Genomic DNA, 24,145 nt, shown 5'->3' with positions numbered 1-24,145 from the left:
CAAATTATATATTCTCCTAGTTGTATCCTTGCCTGTTTTTTTTCATGTACCCAGCTTTGATGTCTGCTTCTGACTCTGCAGTTTACTCTGCAAAATAGCAACACTACGAAGCTTTCTTTGGTTTATATCCATTTGTTTGAGAGAAAGAGCAGCGGTCAACTGAGGTAGAGAGTGAATGAAGAGAGGGAGCAGGGGTAGCAAGAAATCCAGTAAACAAAAAGTTATTATTTAACAGTGGTTATGTTTAAAAGCACAAACAAACATGCCCAAACACTACTGCATAACACTGTGCTTATCGCAGCAACGCCTTATTTGGTGTTAATATAGCCCAACTGTAAATCTCACCTGTTCGTGATCCACCAAGCATGTTAGCCTGACACCCAGCTATGTGTGGTGGTCTTCACCCTCTGGGGAAACCCATGAGTCGCATTTGCAGGGTCAAAGTTAAAGTCCAGCGCTCCACCATCCATGAGGGTGTCATGGAGGACAGTCTCCATGTCACATTCAAACCTCTCAAGGGACATATTGTCCAGGTCACTGGGCAGCTGTTCCTGATGATGACTGTGCGGATGAACCGAGTTAAGTTCCCTGTAGCCGTTGTTGCTGCTATAGCTTGCTGAAACATTAGTGTGTGCTGGGTGTGCACGGGGCAGTTGCATGCATGTCCTCGGGCTGGTCATTCGAGGAGGGGCCCCTGAAAGACTAGTCAGACTAGTCAGGGGGATCATGTTACAGCTATTCAAGTCTCGTGAGGTTGGAGGACCCTGGCTATGTATAACCTGTGGATTTACATGAGGAACTGTGTGACTCTGGGGAGGATTCATCATTTTTACTCCGTTATGACCCCCTGCGTGGCTCTGGCTGCTGTAAGTGGGCATTAGGCAGCTTCCCCTCCCAACCTGAGACACGTGTGCATCCCTAGAGGGCATCATGTCCCTGTTGGCATCTGCATCTGAGGTCAGCAGCTCTTTGAGGAGGCCAGCAGGGCAGATATACTGGTTCTCATAAGCCCCGAAGCCTGGCTTAGTCTCTGGGAGTGTCTGCATGGGCGCAGGGGACAGGGAGTTCATCCTCACCTGGCTGTGCAGGCACTTACGGTAGTCCTGCTGGGGGTGTGGAGTCAAGCCAGTGGAGCTGTAGGGGCTATTCTGAAGCATGGCAGCATTTGGAGAACGTGAGGAGTCAGAACCCAGCTGGGGGGGTTTAGGAAACAGCAGGTTCAGGTTGTCCAGCAGACTCTCCATGACAATCTCTGAGCCACGTTGGCCTATGGATCCAGTCACCTCGGACAGGCTGGGCAGGGTGGAGGTTCCAGGATACATCATGTGGGCGTCAGACTCCCCCAGGTCATCCTGTTCAGAAGGGAAAGGTGAATGGCGTCCACTCAGGGTGCTGGCATCAGAGCTGGCACGCGTCCTAAAGGAACTCCAGGTTTCAAAATCCTCGTTACTGTGGGAGTTTGGACTTCCCAGCCAGTTAGAGTATTGGGAACCAGGGCTGCCTGCTCCTCCCTCAACCCCTTCCTGTAGAGCCAGCTAAGGGTAGAAAAAAACATGAAAAGGTAACATAGGCTGCTATAAAAAATATCAGTGCATTATTACACAACTATACATCAAAATCATTGGAATGGTTGGATATTTTAGGAAATACACTTATTCACTTTCTTGCAGAGAGGTTCATGAGAACATTGATACCATTCTCATATAAAAATGACTTTACTGTACAGCAATGCCTATCAGAATCAAGTATTTAACAAATCGAAATATAAATATAAATCGAAATATAATAAGTAATAACATTTTATATAAAAAATGTTATTAAACTACACATTGTTGTTTTCACAGGTCAGTTTTTGTTTGGCTTAAACCTTCAGACAGAGCCATTCTAGCTTTTTCCCCGTTTACAATTTTTATACTAAGCTTCAGTTTTAATAATCAAATATGCACGTGACATCAAACTTTTCAAACTCTCAGCAAGAAAGCAAATAACTGCATTTTCTAAAATGTCATATTATTCCTTTAACTTAGATTGAGCAGAATAAACATATACTGCAAAACAATATATGTCCATATTACATGCAGACGGTAACAGATGTTAATAAAAGTGGGACTGTACCTTTTTCTTCGTGGCCCTTCCTCTGCTCTTGGCCAACTTACTATTGTTGTCCATGGAAGCAGCTCTGCGACGGGGTGATTTTCCGTTCTTTCCCCCTTCTGGGTTCAGCATCCACCAGGAGCTTTTTCCTGTTCCCTCGTTCTGAATGCGCACAAAACGGCTGTGCAGCGACAAGTTGTGTCTGATGGAGTTCTGGATCGGACAAAAAGTGAATCATTTGTCAATTATCTGTGGATGTCACAGTTCTGTGTAGGCTACAATGCAACAAATATAACTCCATAACAGGATTTATTTTCCAAACATGTTTTTTTAAGATAGTAGGCAACAAGGTGGTCAGTGTTTTCAGTTTGAATAACCCCTAAATATTCTAGTGCATCTATGACGTTACAGATGCATGGAGTTATTTAAAGGCATAAAAGTCATGTTATGCCAATAAATGCTGACCATCCGGTGCAAAAAGAATCCACGGTGAGTTGCCCCTGGTTGCTTTTCAGCGGGAATTAAATGAGAAGTTGTATTGTGGCATAGAAAAAACATGCCATTTTCCACACAGAGAGGAGAAGAAGGTGGTAGCTGAGTGTGATATCAGAGCCAGCAAATGAGCAGGAAGTATGCATACCTTCATATCCTCTGTTAACAATATTATGTCTACAGAGCCTTTTCCACTCCGTCCTCACGCTCTCCAGCAAAAGACATTGGTTACTTTGGCACGAGGGAGCGAGGGACGGACGGGGTATGTGGTGTCACTTATTTCACACTAAATAAATATTTGGTACCCTTTGCAAGACAGATGTCACGACAGCCAGAGTACAATATCTGTTATTGAGTATGATGAAAGATGCCCTTCAAACATAACTGAACAGCTTTTTTCACCAAACATATTAACCTGTAATTAAAGAAAAGTTAACGAAAAGTACAGACGGTATATACTAGTACCGACAGCCAAGCAAAGTTTCTTTCAATTTGACTTTCTAGTGCTTTTTGGACTAATAGACCTTTTTTTTAACAGCAGCCATTTTGACATGAAATTGGAGAGTAAACACAAGTGTTACCAGTGATACTTAATAAGGTTCTGTTCCATTCAGGACAAACAGAGTCAGAGTGCTGCATGTCAGTTTACTGGAAAGGCTGTGCTACACTAAATGGAACAGAACCTTAGTTAGTATCATTGGTCACACTTGTGTTTACTCTATTTTATATCATTATGACTGCTGTGAAAAAGATCAATTAAAGGTGAAACCTCTTCCAAGTAAAATGGAGGGAAATGGTGGACTTGGACATAAATGACTCAGGACATAAATGAGTCTGTGTGTTTGGCGGACTAATAATGATATTAAAATGCTCTGAAAAGTCTGACATTTGAGTTTATCAGGGTAGTCATCCTTCTCCCACATCACTGTATGTGTTTCCTGTGATTTCTATCAAGTTTTATCTGTACAGCCCTCTCCCACCCCCCCTCGAGCAGCAGCTCTGCTCAACCAAACTGAAACAAAAACAGCGCAGAGAAAACATGAAAGAAAAGTGAGTAATTTCAGAAGATAGGTTAAGATAAGTATCTAAAGTTCTGTAAAACGATAATAGATGTGTTCTCAGTTTGTCACACCATAGACACGAGCCATACCTGTATTCATATCCATGCAAAATTGGTCTCAATAACCAGCCTAACTAAGCAACTAAACAATCAGAGGCAATTCTCACCATCTGACAGCTGCACAAATGGCAAAAAACAGGGTTCATGTTCATGGAGGATCTTTAAAAGGAATTTTCAGGGTTTAGAATTTGCCTCTGTATTGGGAATCCGTGTGTACAAAGTACTGATATAGTAAATCAAAAATTGATTCAGAACTTTTTCTATAGTTGTATATTACAATAATGTATGGTTCTCACAAAATCCCAAGGCTGAACTTGACTCATGACACACCAGTGTGCCTTGACACACTGTTTGTAGTGATATATACGGCTCCAGTGTGTCATTGAGCCATGATTTCAGGTCCACCCAAAAAATCCTGAACACAGAAACTGTTTAACAGTTTAACTCCACAATTCAGAATTACATACTTCTCAAGCCTTTTCACATTTTCAGCAACTATTTTCTAAGACGTATGATGTGTTCAGAAGAAAATCTGTGAATTTCCTTCACAGACTCTCGCTTCTAAATTACATTCCTATAAATGTACTTACAATAACCTGGCAATGACTTCAGCTGACAAATATAAAATCAGAATCATCACAGCTGTTGGTTAAAGATCAGCCAGATGTCTTTTCTCAGGGGTCCTAGTTTTAAAACTTGGTCTCTGAAAGAGCACATTCAAAACCTCTCCTGAATAAGGCAGACTGTATTACTTTGAGCCTAACCACCTTTTTTTCTATGTGGTCACATTTGTCCTTGTGCTAACATGTATACACCTAAAGCCTCATTCACTCCGTGTTCTCTAATACCATGTTTCGAAACCTAAAAGGGACGTTGAGGCGCCTCCTGCGGTCCTTCTCTCAGGAAGAAAAACAACGATGGTTGAGGAGCAGAGAGACAGTCACACGGGGCGCAGACGTACTGTACAGCCCGGTCTGTCTTCCTAACATGAAACTCATTGCTGCTGGATGGTGGTGGGTACAATAAAAGACCGAAGTGCAACACAAGACGCACAAGCAGGGAATTTCCCTTGAATACCCATGTGAATGCAAAAGCAGCTCCCTGCAGTTAGTGAAGCCAGATGTCCCCAACCACAGGATTGAACAGGGATATACAAAGCATGGAGATAAAGACACTCACATTCAAAACAATAGACGGATTGTCTGAGTGTGTCTCTGAAATGTTCGTCTTTGCCTGGTTTTTAGGCTTTGAGCAAAGCTACTCAGTGCATATTACTCATCAAAAATGACTCATACTCCATCATATTAATATAATCAAATTATGTGTTACTTAATTCTTATTTATTATGCAATTACTCATTTAAAGAACATTAATACTTATAACTTTCTAATAGAAAAAATAGTTCAAAATAGTTTAAGGATTGCAATGTAAAAAAAAGAAGTTGAGTTTTTAGTTTTGAATCAAACTCAGTCTTAAGTTTTTCAATTAACAAAGATTTGTGTCCTATAATCTTTTGATGAGTTTTAGAAACCCCACAAAATTGTATTTAAAAATGTTCACAGTGAGCAATTCAAGTTTATCTAAAGAAGAAAAGTAAATTGTCTTGACAAAACATTATTAGCTGGTAAAACTTTTTCAAAACTTTGAGTTGAGCTGTTCTCAACTTTTTAATTTCTATGGTGTTTCATTCAAAGGCACTGAACCACAGCAGGTTCAACTATACATCAGTCCTCAGAGTGGAGGCAGCGGGCTGTGCATGAATTAGAAATTTTCTTACTGAAAAAGAAAGTGAGGGGAGGTTACGGAGTTCGGAGTGAGGCTGGGGAGGGTGACGGAGTGAGATGTTTTCGCCGGCAGAGCTGGGGTCAATGAGTTCACTGTGTGCTGAACATGAGCTCCTCCACCAGCGCTGACTGAGACACGCAGACAGGTTGGATGGAGCAGGAATACAGAGAAAAGGAGGAATAGCATCAGATGTGACGTGCTGGCTCGGTTGGACTGTCTGCTTTCTGACTCACCACAACAGAACCCCCCCACCCACCCTCCGTCCTGAACTCGACTCCTCCCTTCTCTTCCACTGACTTTTACATAAGGTTTCCTGTGTCAGAGGACATCCTGCACATCCAGACTGGACACACTTGAGGTTTAGTTAATACTTACTGCATGCCCACAAAATGTAATGCTCAATCTGAGTTGTGTTCATCTGATTCATGACCTTTTTCCTCTTTTTACATGATCTCAATCTGCAACCGAAGCCAGGAAATGAGTCATTAGTGGACGACCTGAGATCTGAGCAGTGTGCTGCATACACTCAGTCTGTAAACCAACCTCTATTACACTAACCAGAGGTGGAACCAAGTCATTTTTTTGCACGACACGTATTTGCACTCAGGTCCCAAGACAAGGCAGGCAAGTCCAAGTCCTAACCTTTTAGTTTTGTTTTTCAGAATGTGCTCTTAACCATTTAATACCCTTGCAGACCTAAACTGTGGTTTGTTTCAGGTCATTTAACCACTTTTCATACAGTGGCAAGTTTACATACAGTGGTCAACTGAGACACACTAACCACACGACGTTAAACTGACTTTATGTAAAGTTTCATCATGTTGAGAATATTACGCAGCAGTCAGTCCACATGACCACTCATGCTCTCTCTCTGCTGCGGCTGCGAGTCTGCATCACACTTTTCTCATTAATTAAATGTCAGTATGGCAACTCTGACCATTCCACCTGTTTTTATTGGCTCTCTTGTCTCTCGTCAAAAATGCGAGGTGCCCGGGGCACATTAGCAACAAGCAAAAACTGATTTGTCGATATTCAAGCACTTAAAAAAAAAATGCAATTATGTCAACTTCATTTCCTTGTCCTTTTTTCATCTAGAGACACATAGAGAATGTGATCATAACAGAAGATCCTTTCAGTACTATGGATCATGCCACTAAATGTCATTCTTGCAGGTCTCTGTTTAATTCAGCTCTACACACAGCACACAGAAAAATTCCATAAAAAAAAAATCAATTCACTAATTTTTAAAAAAAATATATACTATGTTTTAGATTTCTTTTAAATCTCCAATAGTTACTACAATTTACGCTCTAGCAATGTCATTGACATGGTCATCCCAAAAGTCTGCACCTCCTGCAGCCATTTCTTGCCTCCTGCTGGCTTGCTGGAAATGAACAGTGTGAACGTTAGTTGATTTGGAAAATGAATTGATTCGTGGCACACTTTTTAAATAACACACTTTTTAGTACGTTTGGGGGAAGTATCAGGTATTTGCAAGTCAAAAGGCTCTAGTTCAGGTGAGGTCACGAGTCATTGGAGTTTAAGTCCAAGTCCAGTTGCAAGTGTTTTTTGTCGATTCAAATCAAGTCAAGGCTAAAGTCATTAAATTTGTGACTCAAGTCTGATATGCAACTCGAGTATACACCTCTGTCACTAACCAAACTCACAACCACGGCTGAGATCACTAGTGATATGCAAATGTCTGTAGCCTCTGATTAGAGCCCACAATAGATCACGGGCTGCATGACTGGGTTCTGGGACGGACTATTCTCTACATGGCCTGGGATAATCCTTGTCTCAGACAGACCTCACCTCAGCCCAAAGAGAACAAAAGACATCCCCTGCCTCACTAGTTCAGGAGGTGCCCCACTCACACATTATGTCTCTGAAAGCCCGACCCCAAGGTGGCCTATATGTATCATTGTTACTAAACTTCTTTATAAAACGGATTGTTATGGCCCTCATTTTAACCGACTTTGAAGCAGTAAAATATGTGCACCTGTAGCTGCGTGACAGCTCATGTGAATGTGGGGCACTAAGAAATCTATATGATCTTCTTTGACCTTTCTAGGCGACCAGGGAAGTTCCCAGGGACAGATTATGGAGGCATGTAAGTGACGTATATATTTAAGAGAGAAGATCTACTGAGTAACTGTTGGGTAATCTGTTCTGCTTTGCCATTTGTCGCTCTTGACTTGAGAACAAAATATTTTGCATAGTGTTTGTGTGTGGGGGTGGGGTCATGTCGGGTAATTTTTGTGTGCTTAAAGTTCCCATGAAGTCAAAATCATAGTGTTTTTTTATCACTTACGTAAGAATACGTCACCTATGTTCCAGTGTCTGGCCCAACAATGACAAAAAACATTTCTGTCCATATTCTCAGGTATATTTTTAATGGTATTTCAGAGTTTGTCTTTTACTGGGAAAAGCTTCTCTGGGAGCCAAACCCAGAAAGAAAGTCTCCTCTGTACTGTAGCCTATTCCCTGTTGTCAAACTGGCCTCTGTCAGTCTCAGAGGCTGTTTTGGTCCCAGTTTGGCCATTTTCACTGAAAGCTCTCAGTCTGGGAGGAATCAGTTAACATCAGTGGTTACATCTATGGACCCCTTTAGCTGCTTGGCTAGGGAGTGTAACATACAACAGGTTACTGTAGAGGCCAAACAATGTCTGATGTCGGTCAATATATCGTCTCACGTCATGATATCAATATAATATATTGCCCAGCCCTTTGTTGCATCTGACACCAACGGGTGCTACACTGAAGATTACATGAGTTTAATGTCACACTGGTCCTAGGTCAGCTGGTGCAAGGACGCTGGACATGGGAAAGGTCTTTTTGCTTCTGACAAAATCTATTTTCAGTTTGCCCTCCAAAATACCACATGTTGAACAGCATGCTGGAAATGCAGTACAGCGGAAACCAGTTGTCTGTCTACAGCACGAGTCCACCCGCTGCTCACTTAGCACTTAGACAAGCAGGTTACAGAATCATTCTCCATCTAACAGCGCCTCAAACGTACCCAATGATCTCTCAACGAGCTGTGATCGATATCACCAAAACAAGCCGCTGCAGCATGAATTAACTCCTCCTACTGGACTTCAAAACAATCGAAGTGACACAGCTGCTGTTCCTTGTGTAGTGAAGCATGAGGCTTGCAGTAACGGTCGTAGGATAAGTAAACAAACAGGGCCCGGTTGTAAGGACAGGTGCAGCCACAGTGAAAGTGGCCTCACTTGCAACTTGTCCAAACGTTTTACATACAGGGGCAGACATGACCACAGACAGGACAGAGGATCCCCCAGGAGACTGGCAGCTGCTGCTCAAATCAGTAACTTGATATCAGTGATGAAGCTTGATGTTGAGTGAGTGAAGAAAGACTGGTGGGAAAAAAAGAATCTGTTTAAATTTGCATCTACTTCAAGTACAGTAGTGGCCTCATGCATCTATAGTTATATTGAAGTGAGACTTTCACTGTGAAATAACACATTTTTTCCTCTGATAAGTGAACATTAAAAGATACTGTAAAGCATCAATACATGTGTGAATGTGTGTGAGAGCTTGTCACCACAGAAACACGTTATTAACCACCCAGCTAAATATGAGAGCAGCTTTCTCTGCTCTGAAACACTGAGGTCGTCCGTTCGTAACTGATTGTTAGTGGGGCTTAACCTTTAACCTTTCCACACTTACGGTGCCACAGCTAACCGATGTTTTAGCCTGTCGCAGTTTAACACAAAAGTTAAACAAGACATAAACACACCAGGTTAACTGAAATGTTTGTTTGTGAAATGGTAAAATGCCTAAAAGTATCCCAAGCAAAAAGTCAGTCATCAGTTATGCATAAACATCCACTTAAAGTTTGCTAACTTTAGCTCATGTTAGCCACCATAAGTCGCTGATAATAGAGTGCTGCAGGATTGGGTCCCAAAACCCAGAGATAAATTAACACATTTGCACCTCTGGTGCCTTTATCTCGAAGTCCATGTTTTTTTAATGTTTTTTTTTTTTTTTTTTTGTGGTTAATGCAAACTTGCAATGCAAAAAGAGATTTTCATTTTTTGTTAGAAGACATAAAATACTGCACTCATGGATGTTGAAGCTTTTATGTGCTTTAAAAAAGGTGGTTGCTAACAAGTGACTAAATGAGACTATAAGGAGTTTGTCATGGATCTGAAACATAGTGGTGGTGAGCTTGAGTCATGTGTCTGTAGTTTGTTTATAGCCTAACATTAGCTTTTTATTTTGGCTGATTACATTTACAGTTCTAAGATTATAAAAGTTCATTTGTAATTATTATCTTGCTCAGCAGAACTTGTGAGTATAACTTTTTGTTCCCCACAGAGCTTATTTTCTGTGCAAATCAAATGTCCAATGGAAAAATCCCATTGGCTTTTTGTGGAGGGAAACAGAGCAATGCTAACATCCTGGCTGGCCTGCAAAAATATGTCATCCCTGCAGCACTCTGTACCAGACCAAGTGAGGCTGTCGCAGCAAAATCCCTGAGTGTATGTTGTCAATTTATCACTCAAAAAATTCAACTGTTCATTCCTATGATGTGTTATTTCTTCTTTTAAACGCTATATATTCTTACATTTGATTTATTTAGCAGTGATTCTGTGTTGCATAACCTTTTTGTGTTTCCTTACTTCTAATCAGAGCTTCACTGACCTCAGAGCTGCCCTGTGTTGCTTCTGCCCAGAGGTTTTTAAACATAACTTGTAGAGAATGAGGAAACACATGCGACTATTGTTCATAAATCAGAAACACAGTAACAGTGAGGAAGTATGCTAATTTTTTTGGCTGTGGCAAACTTCTTGACCAGCTTGTTGTCTGTCCACACGTTGCTTTACAGAGCTCTCAGCCATGTAGGAAATAAATTCTTCTGCTTTCTTCTGCCGACTTCTGCTAACTAGCTGATTGCTCACAATGTTAATGCACATAGTGGCTTCCTATCAGTGATATGTGGATGATATGTGCTCAATCAGTATCACAGTGTTAATGATTTTTTTAAGCAATATACACTATATCATGATATAGCATATAATATAAAGAAACTGATGTTCACTGTGTGTTCCACTGGTACGTTCTTTAGCTTTTCCAGGTAGTATTATTGTCACAAGGACAACACTTTTACACAACACTAGATCACTGTCTGTTTCCTCAGACTCTGTGGAGAAATGATCAACACCACTTTGGACATAAGCGAGAGGTAAGAAGCTTGTTCACTGAAAAGGTAAATTGAGGGATACTGTAATGATTATTGCAAAATAATAACAGAGTTTGAGTAACGTTGGCGTATTGCTTTGCACAAACTGTGCAGTAACTGGAGTTGGTGGTAGGGTGAAGAAAATTTAGAAGAAAATATTGCAAGAAAAAGTGTGAATTTGTTAATTAATTTATAATGGAGACATCATTTCCCAGAAAATATAATAGTTATTATTTTTTCATAATCAAAGTGAGACTTGTAGGGAGTCGATTTACATGTAGATAGTGTCATTATTCTGTAGTTACTACACTGTGCATCACCACTCACTTCATAACAATATGTTACAGCAAAAAACTTGTATTCCCGCTTTAAATATCTTACATTGATGAAAGTTATTTAAAATTGGTCAGCATCATTAATTTTGTAAAATGATGAACAACCTGTTCATATCATTACATTGTAGTTCTGCAGCACGATGGATTATTGAATACATGACAGTATTATAATGTATTTCGTGCAAATTAATATGCAAGACAGGCACAGAAGGTAGAGACACAAGTGGTCAGACCAGCTGCATAACAAAAAAGGGAAATTTGAGATAACAACAATAATAATAATAATAATAATGATGAATCATATGAGACAAGAGTTGACACTGCTTGACTTAATATGTGCACACTCCTTCTTCATCGTGTACTGCACGATTTTGCCTTACTCAGTGTGCAAAAATAAAATTGCAGATTGCTGACAATTAATCAGAACTATGATCTTTAATAACTGCCACTACAAAGCAGTCAGATTTCTGTGAATAAGAGAGCAGAGCACTTGCAGAGATTACAGTAAAAGGACAAGCCACTTCCTGACACTGTCTTCCTGTGCACCCCTCCCCCCCTTTTTCTCCTCTGACCCAGGAAGCGCAAGAGGCGGTGCTGAAAACGAGCGTGAGACCTGAGTTTTCTGTTACAGGGCGGTAAAAAGGCGAGCAGTAGCAGAAGAAGAAGACGACGAAGAGCCCTCCAGCTCAGTGTGGAGGCCAGGTCGCCTCTTCGTGACTCTAAGCACAATGCAGCCTACTTCATTAACACTGAGCATCAAACTGAGTGACCTACTTCTGCAATGGCTTCAAAGTGGGAGTATGAAAAGGAACGGGGAGCTTTGTGTTAGGAATTCAGCTGTACATAAACAAGGAGGAGGCAAAGGAGGATGATGGACACAGTTAAACATCCTCATGTGATGTGCTTTTCATTAAAAAACACACACAAACTACTAAAAATTCAGAAGGTGATTAAACTTGATCTCTAATCTTTCTCAGCCTAATCTCAAGAGTGACATTCTTTGCACACTTTACGAGGTGAATAAGCCAACTCGTTGTTTGCAGGATTGGACACTAATCTCAGTTTCTTTTTCTTCACACCATATTTCTTCGCCTTCTTCAGCACCCATGCCCTTTATATTTTGCATAATGGCTTTGAGGCCAGGTTCTTTTTGTGAACATAACATAGAGGGGGATTATTGTCCTGCGCAGGCTGGAGGACAATGCAGAAACCCACATGCCACAGATTCCACTGGCTCACACATGTGTAGACAGCAGACTGTACACAGGCCTCAGCCCACGGCCCGCCACTCAGCTGACTGCTCCCCTCCTTCCCGCAAGCCATGGTCGCTCCTCTTTGAAAAGCCCCTGCCCCAAGCCTCTCTTTCTTCATGGGGTTACTTGAAGCTTTCAGTGGGCCTCTTAAGTTCAGGGTAGGCCTCTCTTTTTAACCTTGTGATCCCAAGACAAATAGCTGGCAGTTATTCAGCTTTTTTTTTTTTTCTTCTTGCCTCTTTTAGTAGCTGTTATCTCTTGCGAGGCATGTGTCCCCAAACTGAGTACATAAGTAGGCTAAACATCTCTTTGAGGGTGACTCATTTTATAATTGACTCTACTCAACAAAAAGTGGAAACTAAACTAAATCTCTAGCAATGCCTCCCTACTCTGATTCTATAGACTGATTTAAATACTCTACAGCAGGGCTTCTTATGTTTTTTTTTTTTTCTTTTTCTGGGATCAATAAATTGTCAGTGACACTGAATATAAAGTCTGGTTTTAATGTGGTTTATTTCCCTGTTGTCGACATCATTGTCACGGCGTTCAAGCATTACTTTACACCAGAGAATTTGCTATCAGCTCCTCTCCTTTTCTTCCACCAGGCCCTAAAGTATTTTGGCTATTTTGAACTTGAATGTAAGTTGCTTAAAAGTTATATGTGAGTTGATTAAATGTTATTTTGTTATCGCTAATCGTTCCAGACCTCTGACCTTGAATAAAAATTAGAGCCAAATCCCAATGTTAGCATGCTAACATGCTCAGAGTGATACTGCTAAATTACTGATGTTTAGGAAGTATAGTGTTGACCAATATCTTAGTTTAGCACAATAGTATACTAACATTTGCTACAGTATTAGCACTACATGAACATAAAATACAGCTGAGGCTAATGAGAAAGTCATTTGTTTGGAGGTATTTGGTCATTAACCAATAACTAGATGTAAAAGTAAGTGATGGGGGGGCATGAATCTCAGGATCAAATTTGAAGATTGAATTTCACGACAATTTACAAATAGTCTGGACCAAAGTGGTGTATAACAAAGGTTTATTTACCTGGGTTAACTGAAGAATAAACTTCAATTTCTGGTAGTATTGATTACTTTATTAATACTCTTGCATCCTACACTATTTATACAGGATAGTGTGGCAATACTGCACGGCGGTATTGTAGCAATACACAACTGCTAGGTATTAATCATTTACTGCATAACTTCTTAATACTGCAAATACAAACTACTAAACTAGGAGCTACTTTCTCCCTGCAGTAGAACCTACCAGAACTACCTTCTTTTTAATAGAAAGACAGTAATTCCTATTAGGGTTGGCATAATGCCTTCATCCATCACAATGGCTGACAGTCAGCGACCACTGAGCCCTACATCATTATTTAAAAGCCTTCTGTAGGTGAGGTGGTGTGTCCCCTCACGTCTGCCATGGAGTTGCTGACTAAGTTCTGTTTTTGACATGTAGGAGAGAAAATAAAAAGAAGCTGTTGCTGATGGTCATTGCATTATGCCTCTATGTTGTGTTCCTTATTTTCTTTTTAAACACAACCAGGACACGGACATGTTGTGCCAAGGCAAAGACCCTACCAGTTTGGTGGACATCGTCCAACCCAAGTTCCTACATGAAACTGCTTGCAACAAAGTCTGTGGACTATCTTGAGTAACCAGGTTGTGGTTTTTGGAAAGAGACACTGGTTTTGAATTTTTCAAATATTTTTTGGTGCTTTGACAGCCACAAGCTGAGTGCCATTTTTTTCTCATTATATTGGGGAGAAGGCAGACATCTTTACGGCCGATATCTCTCTGCAGCTCACACCAAACAATCCAGATTGATAAATACACTACAGGCCAGGGGAGAAGTATGTCAGATGGTTATAATTATTAGAATATGACACACTGAAGGCCTGAACTGATTGACACCTAATTTTTTTTTTACTCATTGGTTAGGTTGGTCACAGAGGCTATTTTGCGCGAATATGAGTACAGATATGCTTTGAGATTTTGACTTGACCATACATGTAACTTGCACTCTGCACTTCCACCTGTGGGTACTTTCATCAGATGTAACCTGATCTGAGGTCTGTTGCTCAAATGGAGACAGAGTGAGATTTTCGATTTGCCAACTTGGCTCATCCTGAATAAATACGGTCAGTGTCTGTTGTCTGTCACTTTCGGTTTCCGCGGTATGCAAATATCAGGCACCAGACAGCACAATCACAGGTCACTGATGCGACTATCGTGTGATAAACTAGATCACAACTTCACCAAAACTGTATATTTATTCATTAAGCACTGGTGTATTACTTTACAAACTGCTTTGTATCGGTGTAGCACTACAAACAGATGACAGTACATGTTTTAAACATTGAAAAAAGAATATACTCTGCCAGTTAAACTCATGGCTGCTACTGTACTTCCTGTTCCATTATTTAAGGTCACAGTTCAGTGAGAAAAACAGTGTCAAGATGGTGAAGTACCTCACATGCCGCACACTGCCACTCATAGACCAACCAATATCCCAGGGGAACCAGTCAGCCCAGTTGGCTGGGGGCCTCTCATGATCACTGAGCAGCCACACAATTTTTAGAGGGAAAACAAAAATACCTCCCTGACAGGAGGGAGACAGGAAGCTCTAGCTGCAGCAGCAGCATCGCCCTCGTCCTGCCCTCCACCCACCTCCAGTTTTCTAGGTGGAGCTGTATAATCGCTGAGGTACAAAGTGAACGCCCTCCACCCACCATGAGGTCTCTGACTTATCTCTATCTGTCATTACAATCAGGGACACTCCACATGTGGATCCTAAAGTCAATACTAATCCAGGATATGACACACAACAGAATAATAATAATATGCAGACTGATGATTTCTGAATGCTGAAATGGAATAAAATGACTTCATATAGATTTAGATGCACAAACATGATCCTCGGCCACGGCCTCTCCTATTGGTTCCTCCTCCTCTTTTTCCAGCCCTGACCCTCATGTTTTGCAGGGCGGGGATGTTAACACATGGCACTGTTTTCCATCCTCTCTGCAGGAAATGCATCATAGTTCATTGTGGGGGGACCGTCGTGTTTTTTTAACAGGAAAGTGTAAAAATAACTATCAGCCGGTGCTTCCAAGGCCCGGCGACTGTGCCAACACTCAGGAATGCAGAGGTTGAGGTAGAGATGTGCTGATTTAATATTAAAGATAAACAAGCTGCTGCTATTGTTCTGGATGAAACTCTATTTAGTTGAATAGTAAAGAATGAAAAGTGTGGCCCCAACAGAACTTTTCCCTCTGAGCTGGGACTCTGAGTAAAATATTTGAGCAATAACAAAAAAAGTTTTTGTTTCAGATAATAAACAAAGTACATCCAACATTAGGGGCAGCATGCTGAAATAGAGGGTCCACATACTAGTAGTGCACGTACTTAATGTAATGCAAGAACTGGCCTGGCTGAAGTGCCCTTGAGCCAGCATTAAAATATTGAAGAATTACACGTTATTGATTAGATGTTAGTCTCTGTGTTTGATTGGTAGAGTCAGAACTCATCCACTATCTTTTACTAAGTTGTATCTAACAACTTTGAGATATTTTTTAATATATAGATACTTAATCAGTAGGAATGGACCAATTTATCAGCTGAACATCAGTATTGGCAAGTACTGAACTTGTTTTCTGCAGCTGACATACTAAGATTTGCCAATTAACAGAACACACAAAGTAGAGCTAAGGATGATGGGAATGTCACTAGTTCTGCAGGTATTTTGTGAGCATTGTATTGTTCAGGAACTGAGCTAAACCAATCTCAGTCTGTTCAGTTGAGCTCTCAGAGGAAAAGTCAGGTGATCACCAAAGTCAGTAGGATTCATCCTCTGGGGATCAAGGATATCTGATTAAAGTTTCATGGCAATCCATCCAATAGTTGTTGACATATCTGAGCTGAAGTGGTGGAACGTCCAGCAGAACATGCTGCTAGCGGGGCTGAAACATGAAGCAGGCTGTGGTTAAAAAATTCTGGACACTGTTGTGTTGTTGTTTTTTTTTAAGTCTTTCATAACCAGGAGGTAGTTGAAGTTACACACAGGATCACATGAATCCCATGATTAGAGCTGGACAGTCTGACCTGAGGATTTATCTTGATAATAATTAGGTAATTATGTTTAATACATCAGTTCAGGAATTTTCTCTCTGTGGTTGGTTCACTTCTGACGTGTTTCTCTAAAAACACCGATTAGTTGATTGCACTTCTGGTTAGATGTCATTGATTTCTGTAGCTATTGTTAGTTTACAGACATTCATAAGGACTGCTGCCCATTATTCACAGATCTTGGCATTGAAAATTCTAACTGTATGAGCTCCACTTGAACAAACACGTCGAGCAGAAGGCCTGAGAGAGGGCAGAGAAGGAAGTGACAGGATAAAGAGCAGTGATCCCTTTCTCCGAGCTGCAGCATCCGCTGAGGAAACTCTAGAAGACAGGGACACAGAGATATGAGCGCACAGCTCAGGAATGGAGGATGTTTGACGTTGTTCACAGCATTCCCTTCTCCCAGCCCCTTCCCCTCCAACACACTCCCCAACACTGATTGAGCTGTTTTGTCGCCTCCTGTTATTGTCGCAGAAGCACAGAACAGTTTAATTCAAAACTCTGCGCTTATTCCCTGCAGCCTACAGTATTCTGTATATCCAACAAAGTGTAGCTGAAGAGCTGGAGAAAGGAGGAGGGGGAGGTTTAGCAGAGCCATAAGTCATAATCCAAGCTGTGATTGAGTTTTTCACAAGGGGGTGTTAAACAATGAAAACTATATTTGATTGAGGTTCACAAAGGCATTTCCCGACATAACTTTGACGTCTCATGAGAACACAGGGGTTACAGGAAGGGCTGCAAACGCTCAAATATGAATTTGACTCAGATTTTGTTGGAGTTTGCAGATTTGACATCTACTTCGGGTGCAGCTTTGACCTTCTGTCTTCTTTTGCCCTCAGTTCATTTCTGCCCATCATGGTTGAGTAACGTCAGAGTTCCTCCACCTTTTCCTTACAGTTGTGGTAAATTACAGATTCAATTATATATATACATATATATTCATGTATATTCATATTATATATTCAAAATGATTACTGCATGTCTTCATCACATTAAATCAGATGTTATTGCAGGGCTGCAACTGATGATTATTTTCATCATCAATTAATCCGTCAGTTATTTTCTCGATTAATCGATTGGTTGTTTGGTCCATAAAATGTCGGAAAATTGTGAAAAATATTGAGCCCAAAGTGACGTCCTCAAATGTCTTGTTTTGTCCACAACCCAAAGATATTCAGTTTACCATCATAGAGGAGTACCAGAAAATATTTAGATTTGAAAAGCTGAAATTAGGGGATAGACGATACCATCGTCCATCATGATGTCTGAGAGTCATCAAATCATCGAGATTTTTCACTGTGGACATCATCTTATACCAGTTTGGTAGACACAGCACAACCCTAGCTGGAATCAGAGTGTTTGGATATTTTTCTTTAAAAATGACTCAAAACGAATGAATCTGTTATTAATTATTAATAATTTAACAGTTGAGAACTAATCACTGAAGCTCTAAATGTGCTTCAAACAACCAAAATTACGTTTCGGGATAGAATTCTACCGAGGGCTGACAAATTAAAGGAAAACACAACAAAGTTTCAGGTTTCAAAATATGCCACCTGTAGTGTACTTGGCATCCTATACGTCTGAGCCAATATCTGAGTTATTTTATTTCTTTATCTCAAAAGTGAACTATTCAAGCCCCCATACGAACCCTGTAACTTCCTCACCCGGCGAGACAATATTAAGACCCGGATTGACGTGTTCGTGTCGACATTAGGCAAAATGCTTTTCCAATTTCTCCCTTGTACTAAATATTTCCAAAACATTTCCAGGCTGGAAAGCACAGCGTTCACATTTCAGGTTTTCCATGACTGTGGAAATGCTGCACAGACCATGAGTCAGTATGTTTTGTGGTAAAACTGGTTTAGATTGTTCCCACCGGCGTTTGCTCAGGAATAGGAAAAGGTATATCTGAAATCTATGTTGATTCCTGCAGATTCTTCTCCTCAGTCAGACCAGATTTTAATCATCACGCAGTCAAGAATATTCTCAAACTTCTAGCTCACACATGTATAATAATGCTGGAAACAGCTCTGATGACCTCAGGAGTCTCTAGAGCCATAAAAATTTATCAATCAGTCCATCAAAAGAAAATTAATTGCCAACTGTTTTGATGATTGATTAATCATTTCAGCCATTTTTCAAGCAAAAATGTCAAACATTGCTGGTTCTAACTTATTAAATGTGAGGACTTGCTGCTTTTGTTTGTCACTTATAACAATAAATGAAGGGTTTTTGGATTCTGGACTGTTGATCGGACAAAAGAAGAAATTTGAAAAAACTCTGAGAAGTGTGATGAGCATTTTTCACAATTTTTGACACCCTATAAACAATTTGGTTTATTGTGAAAATAACACGTGATGAAAATAATCATTAGTTACAGCCCTCAGTATTATGCATACTCTTTGTGCCCATTATTTGTGCAGTGCTGTCCTACAGGGTTGTGCAGAGAGAAATACTCTCAGACAGGCTCATGTTTTGAATGTTTACAGTCAGACTTGCTGGCTGTATCAGAGCTGTGTGTTTCCTCACTGACACAGCAGAGAGGCGTGTGCTGCCACTGACAGAGGAAGCCACTCCAAAACATCAAAGGTTACTGACATGCCAAAGTTAAGCAGCCAAATTCAGTAAAGACAGAGTGACTGTTGAACACTACGTTCATGGAAGAGAAAAAATGTTTTATTCTCTCCCCAGTAGGAGAAATGGTAGAAAAAGTATGACGACCACTGAACTTAAGTAAAAGTTTTCAACGTAGCACCGTCAGACTGGCTATAAAGAGTGGACAGTGATATTAGGACAGAACTGTTTATGGCATTACCGCTTTCCCAAACCAAGTTAGGATACTGTTGTAGGGCTGCAACTACTATTTTCATGATTAATCTTTTCATCTATGAAATTTTGTCCGACCAACTGTCAAAAACCCAATGACTCATCATTTACTGTCATAAATTACAAAGAAAAGCAGAAAATCCTTGAACCAGAACATGTTTCATATTTTTGCTTAAAATAATTGATAATCAGAATAGTTGGCAGTTATTTTTTTTTTTCAATTGACTAATCATTGCAGCTCTGTCACTGTTGTCTAGATGGGATCAAAAGACAAATTCATATATGTATATATAGGTCAGAAAGGTGTTGCTGAGCTCTCTCTGTGGTTTAAATTGCCCAGTCATGTTGCACTGATCAAATCGCAATAAGTGACGTCACTCCAGGTACTTTTGGCAGTTTGGGGGTATAAAAAAATACAGTTATTACTTCAACATAACAAATGGAATTCAGCCATTATTAATATTACACCTGTTATTTTACAATGTCTTGAAAAGAGTGTATTAATCATATAACTTTCCTATAATACAACCGTATTCAGCAGAATGGGATGGAGCAGGTTTTAAACTGTTGTGTTGAGAGTTTCAGAGTGATTTAAGTGACCTTCTGTTGTCTTTAAAGCAGGACTACAAAGGCAGTGACTCTCCAGGCTACTTTATGGGCAAAAGACTCAAAAGGCCATCAGCATATATTACTTTGCTCTCTCTGCTCGGGATGGGTATCATTAGGATTTTATTGACATCAATGCTTTTCGATAGTTTTATTAATCTTACTTTCCATAATTTGGTGCAAAAAATAAAGATGACATGAAAAGGCATGAAGAAGAGAAAAAAGGGAAAAAGTTGATTTATTCCTACTTTTTTGCAGAAAGAACTAGTTAAATTGTTTCTGGGGTTAATGCATGTAGCTGTATTTTCATCAAATTTAGTAAAGTGGGCCCACAATTTTGACCATTATGTCCTGTCAGCCGTTTATATAACATTACATAAAAAACTATAGCAGTATAAGTTGTCCGGGATCTTTTTGAGATTTCACCCATCCCTACACTCTCTCTCTCTCTCTCTCTCTGCTCACTTTCATGTGCGAAAAGTGGAAAAGGTGCATCAGTGCAGTCAGATGCTGTCTGGCATCTGGCATCACAATGTTTGTCTGCTGGTATCTGCACTTTTCCACTCATTACAGCACATTAGATAGAACAGATGTGCTGCCCATGGAGGAAAACTTGAGTATTTCCATTTTCTGATACTTTAACTCCCATTACATGTTGGAGAACAGTATTGCATTTTTACTCCACTTCATTTATCTGATCACTTTAGTTAGGGCTACCTATTAATAAAAAGTAAAAATCGACCAATAAACTGCGATGTATGAGCTCTTGGTCTCTCTTGCACTGCATTCCCACACGAGAAATTTTAATTAGTTTTGGTTTGGTTGGTGTTCCAGGTGTTAAAGGTTACATCTAAACATCTGGACTGACCTTCCACCCTGCGGAGCTGTTGCTGTCTCCTTTATCCTTGAAGTAGGGCACACTCTTCACCATCCAGTCGTAAATCTGAGACAGTGTCAGTCTCTTCTCAGGTGAGCTGTCTATCGCTTTGGTGATCAGGTCAGCGTACGACATGTTGCCCCAGGCGTTACGGCGGGACGAGCTGCTCTTCCTCTGGCCGGAGGCGCCCAGAGGTGAGACACCGGGAGGAGGAGGAGGCACCTGCTGCTGCTGCTGAGGAGGCAGCTGCGGACCCGCCGGGAGCTGCTGCTGGAGATGATGGTGGTGGCGGTGGTGATGAAGATGCACAGGCGGTTTCTGTTCTGCATACTCTTCATAGTCTTCCTCCAGCAAGCCGAGGTTACTGATGAACTCGGAGTTTCCTCCCGCCGGCTCCTGCTGCACCGACGGGGCCGGGGAGGAGGTGTTAGAGCTGGCCGGGTCGGTGAGCTCCGGTCGGGGCAGCGGCCAGGTGCAGGAGCGCGGCCGGGAGAGAGGCTCGAATTCCGGGTCTATTTCGACCTGTGGCGGCGGTACCTCAGCCATGTCAGGGTCACACCGGCTCACAGACGCTCACATACAAAACTAATATTAACTAAAGAAAAAAAAATCACACAGGTAATACAAAAATACAACAAAATGTTGCGTTCACGCACCAGATTCCAGTACAAAGCCAGGGAGGTGTGTAATTTAAAAGTCAGAGGAGTGTTTCGTTCACGGTCTTCTTCACTGAAGTTCACACCATCCTGCACAGACTAGTCTCAACTCTCAAGTCTGCCGCTCTGTCAATACTAACACTCATACACAGTCTGATGCTGCCTTCACGGCCCACTCACAGGCTCCGTCTTCTGAATGTTACAACTTGACGTTGCATTCAAGTGCTCTCTAGTTAGTAATTATGCCTTAACTGATCCTGTTTGGTCATAACAGGTAAATAAAATACAAAATATGTGCCATTCACCTCCTTATTATTATTTTTTATTATCTTTGCGTTTCATATTTTTCTTTTTTTAAATTAATTTTGTCACCTTTTGTCTTCTTTTTTGAGATGCACTTACTGCATTTTATGTATGATGTTTTTTTAAAATACAATTGAATATTATTATTAAATTTGCTGACTAAAATTTGCACTCACTTTTAGGTATTAAATTATTTAGCACACATTATACTTTTTATATGAACTCAATTGTATCATAAAGTTATTAGGAGCTGCACAGACTTGAGTAAACTGTGCATGCATGACTGCCAATGTAAGTCTGTATCAGCTAAGTAAAAATAGAGAAGGTCTCCTACATCAAGACCTGATGTATAACCATGTAATAAAATGGATCAGTCTTTTTTGCTGCATGCATGCTTTCTGCCACATCAACCCCACCACATATCACTCAACTCTCATGAACACTGGGAAAATTTTAATGATTATTAATTATTGCTAATTTACTTGTCATGTAATTCCAACATATTTTAACAGCACCTAAATGCAGCGCTTTGAGAGATACCATACCCAACTGACCACCAGAGACAACGTTTTTTTCTGAATAACCTTCCTTGTCCCTTGTGTAAGTAAAATCTTGTCACAGTATAGTCTGGTTTTCATGTACAATCCAGCGATCAGTTTACGATTTTGGCTGTTTATGTAAGGTATTACTTCACTAAATGTTATGACACCACTTTAATCATAGGTTGGTCAGTTATATCCAGTTTTATCATACTGTTTAATACATTTTCTCACATTTTACTGCATTGCAAAGGGAGCTTTTGCAATGAAAAACTGAGTCCCAGTCTTGTTGTAAACTTGTAACTTGCAAATCTCAACTTTATATGGGACCACAGCTGCCAGCGGTGCCATCTAGTGGGTTATTTGCATATAAGAAATGTCTGAACAGAACTGCAGTAGGTGTCTTTCCACACAAACAGTTTTTTGTACTTTATACACTTACAACTAGAAGTTTGATTGCCAACATCTTATCATGCCAATCTCAGCTGTGTTTAAGGAAAAGTGAACAAAATGTGGAAATGAGGCACTTTCAAATGTCAACCTCTCACTTTCCACACTTTCTCAGACAATAGATTGCTGAGAGTGTTTTTAGACCAGAAGGAATCTGTGTGGTACATTGTTAACATGTTTTTAACTTTAAAAGCACTTCCCCTGCAAAGGGCACAAGGTTCAAGGTCTCATTACACTCCTACTGTAAATCTGGTCTGAGCTCCTCGATGGTGTACAGTTTACACTTTTTTCACAACCTGCCTGGAAAAACACCATTAATCATGATCGCAGGTGTTTGTATAATCTTTGACACAAAAGCCACACAAAAATATTTTCATCAACCTATTTTCTTTGAATATGAAGGTCTTTAACAATGAATGCAACTTAATCTTAATAATAATCTTTTTTTAATGCAACTAATCAGCAAGCGTGCCTCGACACAAAACTAAACCGTTAATATTTAGTATTATTCAACACAATTCATGTACATCACTTAATAACACCTGTGTATCACTACAACTATTGCATTGACATGACCATAATTATTTCTGGAACAAATGTGGTGTATCCCAGACACTGAAAATCCAAATGTCTTTCTTGCAAATGTGTAGGACTGTAACTAATGAATATTTTCATTATCCATTAATCTGCTGATTGTTTTCTATTCTGTCTCAATGTCCAAGGTCATGTCTTTAAATATCTTGATTTGGCAGACCAAAACCCAAAGACATTCAGTTTAATGTATTAGAGTCACAAAACAGTATTTTCTGCCTTTTTTTTAACCTGGAAAACTACTTTCAATTTACAATTACTTTAAATTACTGTTAATATCTTTAAAAACAGACTCAAGACCTACCTTTTTAGTCTGCCTTTTATTTGACCTTTATTTATTCTTTTTTTTTTTTTCTATTTATACATTTAATCAGCTTTGACATGTTATTTTATCTCTTTATAATTATTCTCTGTTTTAACATTTTACCTTTTTTTGGTTTATTCATTTCAGTACATGGACAGACAGATGATGACTGAACAGGATTATGTCATTTGAGTCTATCCATTGTTTTCTTTAGGAAAATGTTGCAGATTATCCCTTTAATGAGTGCTATTCATATTTTAAATGCTTCATTTAATTACAAAGAAGTCAGTGCTTTGGGTGTGGGTGAAGGTGGGGTGAAATTATTGTTTTATTGTATGACAACCTTTGTGTTAAATTTTGTTTGTATGAAAAGTGCTATACAAATAAAGTCTGACTGATTGATTGGTTAACAATTAATTGATTACCAAAAGAGTTGATAATAGTTTTTTTTGTTGATTGACTAATCAATTAGTTGGGTAGCTGACAGAAAATGAAAGAAGCAAAAAATGTGACTGTAGTGTTGCTGCTTTATATTGTTTTTTTTACTTTGTACAACCATTTGA

At 40.0% G+C, this 24,145-nt stretch overlaps 1 protein-coding gene across 1 annotated transcript; it reads right to left on the bottom strand.

Moving 5' to 3' along the window:
• Window positions 1–324: 324 nt before the first annotated feature.
• LOC146318860 (forkhead box protein O1-A-like) lies at window positions 325–21,500 on the bottom strand. The gene is made up of 3 exons (XM_084731041.1): window positions 20,731–21,500; window positions 2,116–2,307; window positions 325–1,535 (listed from the first exon to the last, which is right to left on the bottom strand). Exons 1-3 carry the CDS (start codon window positions 21,283–21,285, stop codon window positions 369–371), a joined length of 1,914 nt encoding a protein of 637 aa, XP_084587167.1. The 5' UTR covers window positions 21,286–21,500; the 3' UTR covers window positions 325–368.
• Window positions 21,501–24,145: the final 2,645 nt, after the last annotated feature.

Source organism: Lutjanus erythropterus, chromosome 11, assembly GCF_056507025.1.
Source record: "Lutjanus erythropterus isolate fLutEry1 chromosome 11, fLutEry1.hap2, whole genome shotgun sequence".
In the NCBI taxonomy this organism is placed as follows: Eukaryota; Metazoa; Chordata; class Actinopteri; order Lutjaniformes; family Lutjanidae; genus Lutjanus; species Lutjanus erythropterus.
Note: the sequence above shows the minus strand (reverse complement) of the source record. Positions and strands in the feature narration are given on the sequence as shown.